Raw genomic sequence first — 15655 nt, 5'->3', positions numbered from 1 at the left:
GCAGTGCATAAATCGAAGCAGAAGATCTTTGTCGATGGTCCACAACAGCTGACAAGTGGCTAAGATACGTGGCAGAACAATGCATCTCTGTCTTACGGATGTTTAGCGAGAACTCCTTCAAAACAATACGAGTATCTAAGCGCTCTTGTGATCATGTTCCATGTGAAGAAGCATCAGAAAAGAGCCGCCAAGCCGTCTTGGCTCTCTCTGAGATTAGCAACGGCGGTTTGAGCTGGGCGGGTTCCCTTTAATTTCGCCGCCAGGGGTTTTCCTCAAACATTCCGAGTGCTTGTGGATCGGGATATTTTGATGACCCATGATCAGCCGACTCTAGTTGTTTGATGTTCCATTGTAATGTCATTCGGGGTCTTATATTCCGCGGATCTCAATACTCAGAGGGCTTGCTATGACAATAGGAGTCTGAGGTGAGGTCATTGTTTGAGGCGGCGCGCGGTTGGACTCGTTGAAATCATGCAGCGGGTGTTCCTGGAACGGCTTTAAGGCTTGTTAGTGGCTGGGTGATGCAGGGGATGTTAGCGGGTGGTGGGCAGTAACTTAAACAAAGAGGTCGTTCATGTCACATGTATTGAACTCGATACAAGGGCAACGGGAATTATCATACGCGAGTTGACCTTGAAACACGATTATTCAAACAATTATCACTGATGATGGATTGACTGTTCGCCACAATCCTTCCTCCGTTCCGCGGAGCATCTCTAAAATAGAAACAGAACGCAGTAAGTATAGTATCACACAGCCTGTGTCATTGCATCAGACCGATACAGCTCAGAGAGGCGGCGCAGGGCTGGGCGAATTCTTGGCAACGAGGCAGAGGCAGAGGCAGAGGGAGAATGAAGGCCAACGCCTGTAAGAAAATGGTGGCCCTTGGCTGATTGATGACTGACGGAATGAGAGAGAGGGAGAGAAAGACAAGCTTAAGTGTTACTCTTAAATATCTAACACGAACCTTGAACTCTTTTCTCTTACTCTATTTCAATCAATACCTTGTCCTGCCCTGGCTGAACCCAAAAGCACGGATCCAAACCGTTGACGATACTGCCAATTAATTAAACTGACCACCCCACACTGAATCCTTTCCTTTCCTTTCTTCTACATACCCTTCTTATACCCAGCTGCATCACAACCTCGACCTCGTGTTTCTTGGTTTTTCTTTATTCCCTTATTTTCTCTTCATTTCTGCTATTTTCGGGGCCAGTTTCTTCTTATTTGCATATTTGACTCTTTGGCATCTGCTCATCTTGGACCACCCTTTCTTCGATCCGATCACCAATTCATCGATACAACAAACAGCAACAACTCGAATTGTTCGCTTCCATTCCTTCCGAGGCTGTGAATAGCTTCCGTCTTCTTACCGCTCATTTATCCGCCCGAGGCCGTTGCCATGGCCATTTCTTCGGGCCTCGCCCTTTTGCTGGCTGCCAGCGCCGCATTGAATCCCGTCGCTGCTGCGCCTTCGAGTAAGTCGACACTCTTCGCGACCGAGCATGTCGTCGAGCGCATGGAAGCTGGTGTGGCGCGGTCGCATACATTTTCCTACCTAGATCTTTGGGTCGCGGATCGGAGCTAACGTGGAACAATCGCAGTTGACGACGCTTTTGTCGCCATCTCCAATTCAGACTTCTCTCCCCGATCAGTATCAAAACGAGGCACGCCTCAAGCCCCCGATGGCTACGTACCCTCCAAAGTCGATTGCCCCAGTACACGACCGACGATCCGAAATGGCTCTTCAATCTCGAGCATGGAGCGCGACTGGATCCCGAAGCGTCGCAACGAAACCATAGCCCCTATGCGAACCCTTTTGAAGCGTCTAGCGATTCCCGGTTTCGACAGCGAGGAGTACCTCAAAGATGCTGAGACAGATCCTACCGCCCTTCCAAATATTGGTATTGCTATCTCTGGAGGTGGCTACCGCGCTATGCTTTGCGGTGCTGGTGCGCTGGCAGCTTGGGATATTCGTTCTGACGGAAGCGACAAGGATGGAAATCTTGGTGGTCTTCTACAAAGCGCGACATATCTTTCTGGTCTCTCCGGTGGTGGATGGCTTGTGGGCAGTTTGATGATGAACAACTTTACTTCTGTTCAGGAAAGCGTGAACTATCCCGGAATTTGGCAGTTGGAGAATTCGATCCTTGAGGGCCCTGAGAGTTACTCTCTTCTCCAGTACTACAATACGATTTTCGACGCTGTCTCCGATAAGAAGGATGCTGGTTATGAACGATCTCTGACGGATTACTGGGGCCGCATGCTGTCATACCAGCTGATTAACGCTACGGATGGTGGCCCTGCATATACATGGTCTTCCCTTGCCGACGATCCTGACTTCTCTGAGGGCAAGGCCCCTATGCCAATCATCGTTGCGGATGGTCGTGCGCCAAACGAGACTATTATCAGTCTTAACGCGACCAACTTCGAGTTCACCCCCTGGGAGCTTGGATCTTACGACCCCGTTCTCCAAGGCTTCGTTCCTCTCAAGTACGTCGGTTCCGAGTTCGACAACGGCAAGCTACCCAAGGACAAGTCCTGCATTGCTGGTTTTGACAACGCTGGCTTTGTCATGGGAACTTCTAGCAGTCTTTTCAACCAGATCGTTCTGTATCTCAATGAAGACGACAACAACTACGTTCCTGACGGTGTTCCGGATATCGCCGTCGAGGCCGTAACCTCTGTTCTCAAAGCTATTGGCTCTGACAACAACGACATTGCTGACTGGACTCCTAACCCCTTCAAGGGCTGGAACGATGAGCATAACCTGAGCGCCGATTCCGAGCGACTCACACTCGTCGATGGCGGTGAAGACCTTCAGAACATCCCTTACTATCCTCACATCCGAAAAGACCGTGAGGTCGACGTCGTCTTCTCCTTCGACTCTTCCGCCGACACTGACTACGGCTGGCCCAATGGTGCATCTCCCATCGCCACCTACGAGCGCTCTCTCACCAACATCTCAGAGGGCTCATCATTCCCCTCTATCCCCGGCAAGAACACATTCCTCAACCTGGGCCTCAACACCCGCCCGACCTTCTTCGGCTGCAACGCAACCAACATGACCGACCCCTCACCCCTCATCGTCTACATCCCCAACTACCCCTACGTCTACTCCTCCAATATCTCCACCTTCCAAATGAGCATCAACACCTCCGAGCTCTCCGCCATCATCGAGAACGGCTACGCTGTAGCCACCATGCTCAACGGCACGCGCGACAAGGACTGGCCCATCTGCGTTGGCTGCGCAATGCTCTCTCGCAGCTTCGACCGCACAAACACCACTGTTCCTGATAAGTGTCAGGAATGCTTCACGAATTACTGCTGGAACGGAACTCTTGATGAACGAGAGCCCAGCGAGTATAACCCTACTTTCATCGGCGAGCAGATCGAGGTGGAAAGCTCAGCGTCAAAGGCCAGCAGTGCTTTTATCGCCATTGGAGCTATTGCAGGATTTATGCTCGCCATTTAAAAAATGAATGAAAAGTAGAGGAAAAAATTGCATATATACATTTGGTTATAGGAGTAACGCATTGGAGTTTTGTTCTATCTGAAGCGCCGTGATCTTGAGGACATGGATTCATGAGGAAGTTTATATAGGGGTTAGATAGATGATGAGTTGGAGGCTCGTCTTATTATTTACTCGGAATTCTCCATGTTAGCATGATCTTGTGAAGTTTAGTGTGACATTGAGCATTCGGTATGCGGCCTACCAGGCTTGCAATTTGTAGGCACAATAATACGAGGGCCTTCTTGAATAGACTGCACTCGTGTGAAGCTCATTAAGGATCATCAGCAACGGTGCTCCATATAGACTACGCACGAGCTGCATACTTGTTGTCTGCTCCCGCGGGCAATGTTAACTAGGCGATAACTACTATTTCACCATTGATCAGGCTTCAGGCTTTTTCGTGCAGGTAGATTCTCAGACCACTTCTTACGGCATGGCATATGCGCAAAGGCACAGGTTCTTGCAATCCATAACTTTTCCTTCATTAAATCATTACATATCCCCAACTGCTCTAAGCAAAAGTGACGTCCTTGCCAGTCTTGGCACTCTCAAAAACACCTTCAATAATTTGCAAAACATCCCTTGCCTCAGATGCCTTCACAGGAACATCCTCCTCCTTTCCACTCTCAACAGCCTTACCAAGCTGGGCATAGAAAGCCTTGTAGGTAGGCGTCTCGATGGATGAAATAGTCTGCCCCTTGGCCTTCTCGTTGTCATCAACGACAACCAACTTATACCGAGCAGGGTCCTCCTTTCCAAAGTCCGCATCAGTAGCCTTCGCACCAGCCTTGAGCGCATCTTCTTGCGTGTCGAGACCGAGCTTGCGGAAACTTCCCTTTGTGCCGCGGACCCAGAAGCGAGGCTGCTCGAGTTCGGCGCTGAGAACGCTGATGCGGATGTTGACGAGGAGACCGTCGGGGTAGGTCAACTCTGCTGACACACCGTCTGGGTTCTCAAAGTCGAACTTGCCTTCTCGTTGAGAGAGAAGACGGCCATGGACGGACTGAGGCTTGCCGAAAAGAACGTAGGCTTGATCAATGAGATGGGTTCCCAGGTCGTATAGAGCGCTTCCACCTTGAGAAAGGGGGAGGTCCAACTTCCAGTTCTTGGAGGGCACAAGACGATAACGATCAAAGTGGTTATCGAACTGAACGATACGTCCAAGGGTACCCTCAGAGATAATCTTCTTGAGGGTAACAAAGTCAGCATCCCATCGTCTGTTCTGATAAACAATAAGGAGCTTTCCGTTCTTCTTGGCAATCTCAATAAGCTTATCGGCCTCAGCAGAGGTAGGAACAAAAGGCTTCTCAGTCAAGACATGCTTCCCAGCCTCGAGAGCAGCTTTGGTGAGCTCAAAGTGGTTGTTGGGGGGAGTGCTGATGACGACAAGATCGACTGCAGAGTCGGCGAAGAGATCCTTGTAGTCTGTGTAGTGCTTGATATCAGGGTAGTCAGCAGGTGCTGAGTTGCCCTCTTTGGGAGAGCGCTGAACGATTGCGTGGAGTTTGAACTGGGGAGTTTGAGTGAGGAAGGGGATGTGGAAGATTTTGGCAGACATGCTATTGTTGTCAGCTGATGATATCACGAAGAGGTTGATGGAACTTACCCATAACCCACAACACCAACGTTGAATGTTTTCCCGCTCATATTGACTAACTGATTGTATTTAACTTGATGCTTATTTCTGAAGAATATTTCTCACAGCGAATGGTCTTGACTTTTATAAGTTACGAGGCAAGTTCTCACCATTTCTCCAAGAGCCTCCACAAGATGGAATTCCGTCATGGGTGCGGAGTCGTTCCCCACGGATGCTTCGCCATTCCTGGAGACTCCGGGCGAGCTGAGCGCCACGATTGGTAGAACACAGTGGATTTGGCCGAGAAAGTCGGAGATGTAGTGAAGGTCCAAGCGAGGAAGTGCTGTTCTCTTAGTCAGTAGCTCAACCTTTTATATCTATTAGCAGCTATTCACAAGACGATAATATTTGTAATCTGAAATGGCGTTGGATGAGTCTCCTTTGCTGAAGAGATTTCGTGATGTTGCGGAATGTCCGTTTTGGGTAGTCTTGGAACATGATGAGCTGATGTACACTGGTCGGTCCGAACACGGTCTATCGGCATCTTATCATGATAAGAACTGATACTGATATGTATGTAAAGCGGTTGGAATAGACGCCGAAGATTACGGGCCCGTTCCTCATGGTATGGCTCCGTGCCGGACTCGACATTTCTGCATCTCGCGTGCCGATGTGGAGCCCCGGACAACGCCTGAAAGTCCGGCCAACAACCGAACCGCGAAGTCCAAAATACCAAATTATAAAAACTCACGATATATCAGATAGAATAGAATAGCAACTCATCAAACAATTCAATAGTAATAATGGCATTCAACAAAACCTCACAATTCACCATCTTCCGTGGCCCTGGAAAGCCAACCGCTTTTCCATGGTCCCCCTTCGTCATCAAACTCGAAGCTCGTCTTCGCTTCGCCGGCGTGTCCTACAGGGTAGCCGAAGGATCGCCGAAAACTGCTCCACGAGGAAAGATCCCGTACATTGAAGCTGAAGGCGAGACTTTGAGCGATTCGACGTTTATTATCAAACACTTTATCGACGAGGGCCTAATTCCTGATCTTAATGCAAGCTTGACGCCTGTTCAGAAAGCACAGGATCTTGCACTCAGAGCTCTTTTAGAGGAAAAGGTTTACTTTTATGGTACACGCGAGAAATGGTGCGATAATTATTATACCATGCGCTCCAATATCTTTGCTTCTATGCCATGGCTTCTACAAGTTGTTATAGGATATCTTGCTGCTCGCGCAAATGCAAGGACAGCGTATGGGCAAGGAACAGGCCGTTTGACAGACGATGAAGTTAACGAGTTGAGAGAGGAAGTGTGGGAGAGCATCGAAGCTTTGCTTGCGGAGGCGAGGATGCGGAAGAAGGGTGATGGACCGTTTTGGGCTCTTGGTGGTGATGAGCCTACAGAGGTTGACGCGACGATCTTTGGGTTCATTGCTTCATCGTTGATTTGCGAAGCGTGAGTTATTCTGTTGATGAGACTGGGGTCATACTAATAGTGTTTTCAGAGCTCCGACTTCAGCGGCTATCATGAGGAAGCATTCGAGTTTGATGGAGTACGCCGGGAGGATTCACGAGAGGTATTTTCCTGATTATGAACGATGGGATTGAGAGTTGAAGAGCGGGAGGTACGGGACCTGGATCCCTTGGTGTGTAGAATAAGCAAATTTGGCAGTTCATTGCAGATAGATCTCAACTACCTAGATTCATCCCCCAAGAATCAGGGTGCATGCCAACAACTCCCATCATGAGTTCCTGCATGAAATCTCCAAAAACTTATAAATCATCTCCAACACCGTCAGCCAAGTTGCTCCAATCCTACCTTGCGTCACACAGCATGTTTCATCCTCATATTCTGGAATACCAAAATCCGACGTCAGATTATCTTTTCCATGAAACTGAACCTCAGTGAAGCTTGGAAAAGTTCAACAAATGACGTTTGTCCAAGTTTCTGAGCCCTTTTCCTACCCGCCAAGATGCAGGGGTTCGAGGGTGATTGGTGGTGAATACCCTCTAGCGAATCAGGCAAGACGGGAACTCCCCGTGCATGTTGGCGATGATTCCCTTACTCTCAGGAACAAGTCAACTTCAGTGTGATATACAATAGTAGGCAGCTTCATATGCCTCGATTGATCTTCAGCCTCGGTATATGTACAACAACCCTTTGAAACTCTAAGTTACGGCTCAGCCTTCTCCTTACATTTATTAACGGAGATTCGCCGTGTCTCGAAAAGTTCACCAACGAAGGCAGATCTACCAACCAACACGACATGGCATGCAAACCCGAGCTGAGATGGTTGCATACGGCTATTTTAATCGCTGCAAAATCAAAACCTCGTCTGCCCCTGGAAACTACGCCGCACAACGACTCACTGAGGGTGTGGTGTCGGTCGTCACCGTCGTCTCACAGTGCAGGAGGTGGGCATATAGGTGACGATGCATAAGGGCATTATGAAGATTCAGATCTCTTGTGCTACCTGCATTTGTTTATGTGGATTTATTCAGCTCAGCTCATATATGTTTAATCAGATCTTGAATCTCATGATTTTTTTTAATAGGAAATGCTACTGCGACGGTTCGTCTTTCATGCATGTTCGCCAAGTCGGCAGCGGCGGATATTGTCCACAATTATAGCGATCAGACCATTTCGATTCCCTTCCCGCCTAAGAAAGATCCCGCTAAACGACATCTTCTCCAGATTCATGCTCAGCTCCAGCAACACTCCCCCATAATAATCCACGTAAAATTGAATTATTACTGTGCTGTAGAGCCTGCTAGAAGACTCGGACACTTCCGTTGCCTCGCATGTGAGCCTCGGCGTGGCGGTCGAAAAGAGCGGTTAATTCGAGCGCATTTGTCCAGTGTAGGAAGGCACTTGGTCAAGATCCCTGCAAGCCTGACAGGGTCCCCTTTTATTCCCGGCTACAGGGGGTGCTAGTGGGTGTAGAATGTGAGATGCGGGGAGTTTTGGGACACCGTGCACTGGAGAGGTCGAGTTCTGATGAGTAAGAGAGAGGAAGAGAAATCAGGCATTGACTTTGAGAGAGCTGGCCAAAGGCAGAGGAGCTAACTAGCGGTCAATTTGTTGTCTAGGAATAGATCGTAGCATGTTAAAGTCTTGTAGACTTAAAGATAGTAGAAATAGTGGTCAATTGGCCTGCCGTCAACTCAACTCTAGTCACAACTGTCAACCCATTAGCATCTTTTGTTCCTGCATCATTGGCGTTCCTTGAATGGTTGGTTGCCTTGCCTCATCATCAAACCTGTTTTCCTCTGCCTCTCTTTTCCCTCTTTTTCTTTAGTTCTTCCTCTTCGGCTTTGCCGCTCAAGTCGGGCCTAGTTCCAAGCTCCCCCATCAATCGGCCCTCGGAATCAGTACCCTTGCAGTCCAGCATGTGACTTGGCCAAGTCCAAGTTCAAAGTCCCCGTTGAAGGATTCTCCTAATGGCGTCAACTCGCTGCAATTGTTACAGTACATATTTTCTCTTCTCCAATGTCAGGCATTGAAGCTTTGTTTTACCCCGGAGATCGTAATAATAAATCTCAATGAGAAAGAAAAAAAGGGGAGCATTGTCCAATATCCGGGGGTGGATCGAAATCTCCAGCTTTTTTCTCTCTTCTGATGAACTAGACAGTTCTTTTTCGAGGTCAATCTCCGAAAAGTTCATTCTCAGAGCCTGAGAGGAGTCTAGAGAGAACTTCACATGTCCTAGCGCTAGACCCGTCTCCGCATCTCGCCCCCAGACTTTGGCATCACCCCTCGTCGATCTACTCGGCCGTGTGTATCGAATCCGGAAGCCCGCCCCGCTCTCACAACGGCATAACAAAAGCTCTTACACGCCCTGAGTTGGTTAGTTACCACAGCAAGAATAGAAACCCCCCTCCCCTGGTAAGAGTTCCCTGTCCTTCTTTCAACCTCCCATTCGCCCACTTCAGCTTCCGGCTCGTCGCATCGTATCCCGACCCCCTCCCCCCGAGTCCACAGTCCACTCACACTAGACTCCAGAAAGGACGAGGATCAGAATCAAGAACAAGAAGTTGACCTGCAAGTCTGCAGGAAAAGAGGCTGGTCTTCCCTGTAATGGTTAACGGGCAACGGCACCGTCACGCTCTAACCAAGTCTAGCTGACTTGTTGATTGAGATTCCTTTTCCAACCTTCACCTACATAAAGCCTCTTCTCATCCATCTCTCAGGCTTCCTTCTTTCTTCTCCTCCTCATCCACTCGCTTCCATTGGACCAATTCAGCATCAGCTTCAGCCTTGCCTCTCTACACTCGTTGTGTCTTCTCGCATATCAACAAGTTTATCAACTTAAAAGACAACCAAGAACAACCTTCAAGATGAAGTACTCTTTCGCTATTGCTGCCCTCGCCACCGCCGTCTCGGCTCAGTCCCTCAGCGACGTCCCCAAGTGCGCTATTCCCTGCCTTGACGACGCTATCACCAGCAAGACCAAGTGTGAGACCACCGATCTCGCCTGCGTCTGCAAGAGCTTCGACGATGTCCGAAGCGCCGCTACTGGTTGTGTGATCACCAAGTGTGGTTCCGACGTTGCCATCAGTAAGTTCCTACTCACAAATACATGACACAAGACATTCATATACTGACTCACCACAGACGAGGTTCTCCCTGCTACCGAGAAGCTCTGCTCCGGCGGCAGCGGCTCCGGCTCCGCCGAGGAGTCCTCCAAGGCCGACACCACCAAGGTCGAGACCTCCACCAAGGTTGTCGTCACCACCAGCGCCGTCGAGACCACTGCTGTTGAGACCACCGCCGTCGAGACCACCTCTGTCCCTCCTGTCGTTGAGAGCAAGACCACCGCTGTTCCCCCCGTCATCGAGACTCCCACCACCAAGTCCGAGGCTGCCGGCGGTGCCACCAGCACTCCCGCTCCCTCAGGTGTCGGCGAGAACAGCGCTGCTGGCCTCAAGGGTCTCGGCGCCATGGCCATGGCTGCCCTCATGGCCCTTGCTCTGTAAATAGAGTCAATTATGAGCGCCAATTCCTCATTGTGAGAAACTACTCAGTTTACACGTGAGGTGACAGGCATTGTTACGAGCTGAAAGGAAAGTAACGAGGAGGAATGGAATATGTGTACATGGGAATTGGATTCGGATTTGTGATTGGAATCACGGGTTAATAATTAATGGTCTTGAACCACCAGAATATAGCAAATATACCAGTGACACTTGTCTCACTTTTCTGCCCTCAATTGATCGTGAATCGAAAGCGATGAATCAATAAACTGAGACAGTCAGAATCATACCACCAAAATCGTGATCAAAATCCTCATCATCCGAGTAAACACTCACCTTCTAGAAGTAGACCTAGCAAAACATGACTAGTCATCTCCAAGTAAAAAAGTGGTCGACGTCTGTCGCCGTTTCTGGCACAACCGGCGCCCGAAAACCTTACGCGGCCTCATGCGGGGAGTGCTGCAAGCGATGTCACGCCGTAAATAGACAAGGCCAACCATTTCATTATGTGGCTGATTATATAGTTTCGATCGAGATCCAATAGAAATCATTTCTATTATGCATAAGATCGTGGCAAACTTGTCTAGTCTTTTGGGAGTCAGCTTCGTGATGTTCAGTTATGGGCCAATGCTCACTGTACACGTCTATTGTTGTTTGTCAAATGGCCCTTGAACAAAGGGACTGGCCTCGTATTCTTGACCCAGGTTTGTTTCACCTCGTTTCACTTCTTGGCTGCTTCGATCTCTTCGACCCAACCGCAGACTCTCCTTGCAACTTCTAAGCTCGCATCTAAACTTGTTAGCAACCGCCACAAACTTTTCGATGGTCAACTTACCCTCTCTCGTGCAAAAAGCGTGAGGGATATCCCCTTCATCCTGCACAATCCTCGCTTTATCTCCTCTCTTCTCCACGATGCCGTTTCTCTCGTCATCATGAATCCAGTGATCTTTCTTGGCATAGAACAAAAAGAACTTTGGGACTCCATTATCCTCTCCTGCCGTGTCCCATAGATCGTCGTTCCACTTCTCCTCAGTTATCATCTCCAGTTCCGTCAATCCCAGATGAACCGCCTGCAACACGCCATCTCTGCTCTTCAACCATCGCGCAGTGATGTCTGCGCTCGCAGGTGTAAAGGCCAGAAGGCGCTGAACGATCCATGTAACGCTTGCAACACTTAGAAGACCGAGAAGAAGACGTGCAAGTAGGCAAGCTGCGGTGTCGAGGAAGGGAATGAATCGACGCAACAACTCGAACTGCACACCATTGGATGATCGAGCGAGGTGCGTAAGCGTCGGACATATCAGAAATCCATGTCGAAGCTTCAAGTGCGGCGCTCGCTCCGGATTCTTCATATGACGATGGAAGATCTCAACAGTGATGAATGACCCAACAGAATGGCCCATGAGAATCACAAAGTCGTACCCTTTTCCTTTGACCGCAACGATTTCGTACATACCCTCAATCTGTCCCTCCAAATCCCATGGTTTGTTTTTTGAGCTGAACGGTTCATGATCATCGTCGCTGAAGCCGAGCAAGTTTGTGCCGTAGATATCGTAAGCAGTGTCTGTCTCGATCTTGTCTAAAAGGCCGCGTACATGACTGAGGAAGTCGGTGTAGTACTCGATGAGGCCTGGGTTACCACAGATGTAGTGGATGAGGGCTTTCTGTTGAACGCTTCCAGAGCGTTCTGAGGGCAGCCATATTTGAGGTGCCATTCCACGTTGCTGAGTTTTGTGAATGCTGAAGTGAAGTTGTGATATTCAAGATAAGGGATGACGAAATCCATTGGCGGAGTTTTCGACCAACCCGAGCTACCCGGTAGCTAGATAACGAAACTGAATAACGTGAAAACCTCCACAGCCCTGGATTGACTGGTGTCTAATTCCTTGTACATTTATGTCTTGAGATGACTTCTAGTCAAAAAGTCTGGTGTCAAATAATGTTTGCCGTGGCATTGCCGTACCAAAGCTCACTCACACACCCTTGAGGCCATTAAGCATATTCGACAGTCATATTCGTTACGGCACTCGGGTACTCAATCATTAAACAACAGGCCAAGCCAAACCAAACCAATGCATCAAATCAGTCCCAAACTCCAACCCATGGCTAGCACCACGCCTTGAAACCTTACTCAGGAGCCACTCTAGAAATGCTTCAGCCAAGTCTTGCAGGTTCCGGTCATGCTCGTGTACTATCTATCCTCCCTCAGACTTTATGAGTCTTACGAACTTCTACAAGTCCAACATTCTTCTTGGTGACTGCCGCCCAAGTCGGCATATACTTGAGAAGCTCATCAAGAGCAGGAATTGTTCCAGGCGTGTTGGCATCACTGTAAGCACAGCTGACAGTGACTTCAAGACGATCAACTGCTTGTTCCGCTGACCGCACCCTTAATTCATGGTCCCCCTGGGACTCAACTTCCTTTTGAGTCGTGTCGTCCAGAGCAGAAAGGGTATTCGCCTCGTTCAGATACAAGTTCAATGTCCAGGGCCGATCTCGATCGCGGCGCCAGAGCTGGACGCTGCTGAAACCCTCTGAAGGGAACTTTCCAAAACGAGGATCTCTTGGGCTTGCACCATCCACGGCGAATCCATAGATGAGTCGTGATGTGCGAACATAGCAAAGCCTTGAGTCAATGGCATCAATTCGAAGTCGTGCTTTGCTACCATCGCTGCCATATATCGTCTCGACTGAGATCAAATCATCAGGAGTTTTATTCCTGTACAGTCTGGGTGTCAGCGACGAGGCGTCGTACTGGCAATCAGAAAGATCACGTCCAACAGCTGGCTGACACTTGATCTCTTGGCCCAGAGTGCTCGGCAGGGTGCTGATGACAGATCGTGCATATTCCTCGAGTCCTACAATAGACACCGTGTTGGTACCGTTATCCAAGTCGATCACTTGCTGGAAGTAAAACTTGAAACGGTTACTATCGGAAAACGGGAATGCGATCAGGTTGTAGATGAAGGTGCCAGCAAAAACACACATGAGGAACAGCGGAATATGGTGAGTAACACGGTGGATGAAAGGCGTGAGTGGGAGCAACAAGAAAATGCTCAAAACGCCCAATGACAAGACAGGAACAAGGAGGCTACCTCCGTCAGTACCTGTCATCTGGGTAGCAGACATAACAACCAGGCCAATGTTTCCAAACAGAATCACGGGTACGGGAGCCAGAAAGAGGAACTGGAGAATCCAAGTCCACGTAGGAAGGCGTCCAGACCAACTCTGCTCATGCTCGAAAGGCTGGTATCGTCGCATACTAGGCGGAGAGGGTGAGTTTTCAGCAACGGAACGGCGGTATGTGTTGGCAAACGAGGTTGGGGCGTTGGAGCCATATCCTGATTCACCGGCTCTAAGCGGCGTAGTCTCGGTAGCATCCTCAGATCTGTCCTCGTCATCCTCCGCTTCAGCATGAGCAGGCTCACTCTCTGTCTGCTGTCTCGATTCTTGCTCAGTGTCACGGCTAGAAACATCACGTGCCTGATGTGCATCGTGAAGCTGCATTGCAAAGTCGTGCTTCCCCAACAACGCGAACTGCTCCATAAGAGAAATGAACAAGGCGAGGAAAATGGCAGATTGGAAGAAAACGGTTGCATAAAGGGCACCAATATGCATACGGTCCTCTGCCACAGCACACACAACTTGTACACCCCAGCCAAGAGCAAAGAGCCACATCAAAACGAAGCCTCGATGAAGTGCACTGGGGCGAACAAAACTGGCTCCACGCATGATGAGCCAAAACGAGAAGTAAAAGATGGAAAGAGTCATAGACCACCTGGGAGACATTAGTTTCTGATATATCAACAGAGAGAAAAAGCCACTAACACAGCGTACCCGCTGCTGTAAATAATCAGCGGATTGAACTTAGCAATCAGAAGAGTAGATGCAATAGTTAGTGCTCCAGCAAAAGCGAGGGCAAATGGAAAGCGGAAGAACCCCTTCCATCCGCCCAACACCACTGGGTCATCGTTAATGTCGTGATGCATCTTGATGTCCCTAGAAAAGAAGTAGTATTTATCCTTGCGAGCCAAGATGTACGTGAAAGCAATGAGGATCAGCGGCGTGGCGACGAGAAGTGTTAGAGACCATGCAAAGAGTCCTCTAAGCGCGAACACGGCCCACGCAGCACCAAAGATATCGAACCAGACACCCTCAGCTTGCTTGCCATTCTGAGCAAGATCAGAGTTGCCATCGGAACGGTCGCCATTGAAGATGGTGCCGGTCGTCTTCGCCAGGTGCTCAGTCGACGCGAGAGCAGCTGACAGCATGTGCCAAATGCTGTTAACAGATGTGTGTCGTGTATCGTCTTGGTTGGTATGGTACCGAGCGCGAGGCTCATAGAAAGCAATGTCAAGTCCTCTTTGCCCAAAGGCATCTGCGAAGATCTCGTAATCGGTTGCGCTCTTGATCACACCTCTCTCGAAAGCATTAGCAGCTACAACGGATCCCAGCGGATGGGGGCTCTTGGTGTAGGCCTTGGCAGCCTGCAAGTCAGTGGTACGGAAAAGCAGCGCACGGCCTCCAGCTCCAGCGCCTTCAAGGTTGACGAATGTGTGAATAAATAGTAACAAGGGACTATAGCCGAAGGCTCTGGCACCGAGAAGCCCATCCTCTTCAGCGTTGTTGAAGAGCAGAACGATGCCGTTCTTAGGTTGACGTCCTTTGAGTGTAAAGTAGCTCAACAGCTGGAGCATCGACACGCAGGACATTCCATCGTCGGTGGCACCATAACCGGTGGAAACGCTGAAACATTGTCAGTCAAAGAAACGCAAGGTTTTGTCAATCACTTACGAATCAAAGTGGCAGTTGACAAGAACACCGCCCTCGCCACGGAACTTCTTGTACTTGGATTCATCACGCCACCATTCACCCTCAGGGTCGTTTTTGCCGTGGATATAGACATAGTAATTGTTGCCCTCAAAGTACTGTCCCAACCATGTTCCTTTGGAGATATTAGAGCCCATGCGCCGAGCAGTGTTGTAAGTCCAGGAAACGTTAGAAGTTCTGTCATCGAAGAGCGTTGCTCCACGAGGCTTATATTGAGCTGATACAGGCGAATCTTGGTTCTCCAGAGAAGATGTTCTACTCATGTTAACGATGTGCGTATGAGAGCGCGACGGAGACTCACCTTGAGTGCCAAACTACACCACCAATCGTTTCGGTGGTATACGGCATATCATTGCGATCGAGAATTTCCTTGGTGCGGTTAATGAGGAACTCGCGTACTCGGTCATTTTCGTGACTGTTGTAGGGATGATAGGCGCGAGTAATGGTTTGTAGATCGAGCCATGCCTCGGTCAAATTGAGACCCTGATACAGCGACCGATCAGCCGGAGCTGAAGGAACAGTTTCGTGAACCCAAATGAGAGGAATAAACAGAGCGAGATATATAACAGTCGTCCAGAACGACACAGGCCCTGGCCGGAAGGCAAGAGGATTCTTAGCCCTCATGATGAGATGATGATTTGGTTTGAATTGGAGCTGAGGTAATCTTAGGTGACGCGCCCACGTCAGTGCGTCGCGGAGTGGAAAAGACTTCTAAGGTAGGTGAAAAGTATATGACGATTAAAGTTGTAGGATCA

At 49.3% G+C, this 15655-nt stretch overlaps 6 protein-coding genes across 6 annotated transcripts; 3 read left to right on the top strand and 3 right to left on the bottom strand.

Moving 5' to 3' along the window:
• Nucleotides 1-1402: 1402 nt before the first annotated feature.
• FPRO_11680 (putative lysophospholipase) lies at nucleotides 1403-3475 on the top strand (the record flags this gene model as incomplete). The annotated part of the gene is made up of 2 exons (XM_031221183.1): nucleotides 1403-1529; nucleotides 1605-3475. The coding sequence occupies 2 exons, from the start codon at nucleotides 1403-1405 to the stop codon at nucleotides 3473-3475; spliced, it is 1998 nt and encodes a 665-aa protein (XP_031086767.1).
• Nucleotides 3476-4025: 550 nt separating this feature from the next.
• Nucleotides 4026-5161, bottom strand: FPRO_11679 (uncharacterized protein; the record flags this gene model as incomplete). The annotated part of the gene is made up of 2 exons (XM_031221182.1): nucleotides 4026-5073; nucleotides 5121-5161. 2 exons carry the CDS (start codon nucleotides 5159-5161, stop codon nucleotides 4026-4028), a joined length of 1089 nt encoding a protein of 362 aa, XP_031086766.1.
• Nucleotides 5162-5893: 732 nt separating this feature from the next.
• Nucleotides 5894-6704, top strand: FPRO_11678 (uncharacterized protein; the record flags this gene model as incomplete). Its single annotated transcript, XM_031221180.1, has 2 exons — nucleotides 5894-6552; nucleotides 6602-6704. The coding sequence occupies 2 exons, from the start codon at nucleotides 5894-5896 to the stop codon at nucleotides 6702-6704; spliced, it is 762 nt and encodes a 253-aa protein (XP_031086765.1).
• A 2730-nt stretch (nucleotides 6705-9434) lies between these two features.
• FPRO_11677 (uncharacterized protein) lies at nucleotides 9435-10073 on the top strand (the record flags this gene model as incomplete). Its single annotated transcript, XM_031221179.1, has 2 exons — nucleotides 9435-9654; nucleotides 9712-10073. The coding sequence occupies 2 exons, from the start codon at nucleotides 9435-9437 to the stop codon at nucleotides 10071-10073; spliced, it is 582 nt and encodes a 193-aa protein (XP_031086764.1).
• Nucleotides 10074-10791: 718 nt separating this feature from the next.
• On the bottom strand, nucleotides 10792-11785 carry FPRO_11676 (uncharacterized protein; the record flags this gene model as incomplete). Its single annotated transcript, XM_031221178.1, has 2 exons — nucleotides 10792-10859; nucleotides 10906-11785. 2 exons carry the CDS (start codon nucleotides 11783-11785, stop codon nucleotides 10792-10794), a joined length of 948 nt encoding a protein of 315 aa, XP_031086763.1.
• Nucleotides 11786-12275: 490 nt separating this feature from the next.
• On the bottom strand, nucleotides 12276-15524 carry FPRO_11675 (uncharacterized protein; the record flags this gene model as incomplete). The annotated part of the gene is made up of 4 exons (XM_031221177.1): nucleotides 12276-13848; nucleotides 13899-14816; nucleotides 14865-15155; nucleotides 15202-15524. The coding sequence occupies 4 exons, from the start codon at nucleotides 15522-15524 to the stop codon at nucleotides 12276-12278; spliced, it is 3105 nt and encodes a 1034-aa protein (XP_031086762.1).
• Between the last annotated feature and the right edge of the window lie 131 nt (nucleotides 15525-15655).

The sequence above is a fragment of the Fusarium proliferatum genome (assembly GCF_900067095.1).
Source record: "Fusarium proliferatum ET1 genome assembly, contig: FPRO_scaffold010, whole genome shotgun sequence".
Lineage (NCBI taxonomy): Eukaryota > Fungi > Ascomycota > Sordariomycetes > Hypocreales > Nectriaceae > Fusarium > Fusarium proliferatum.
This window is presented reverse-complemented; position numbering and strand designations above follow the sequence as displayed.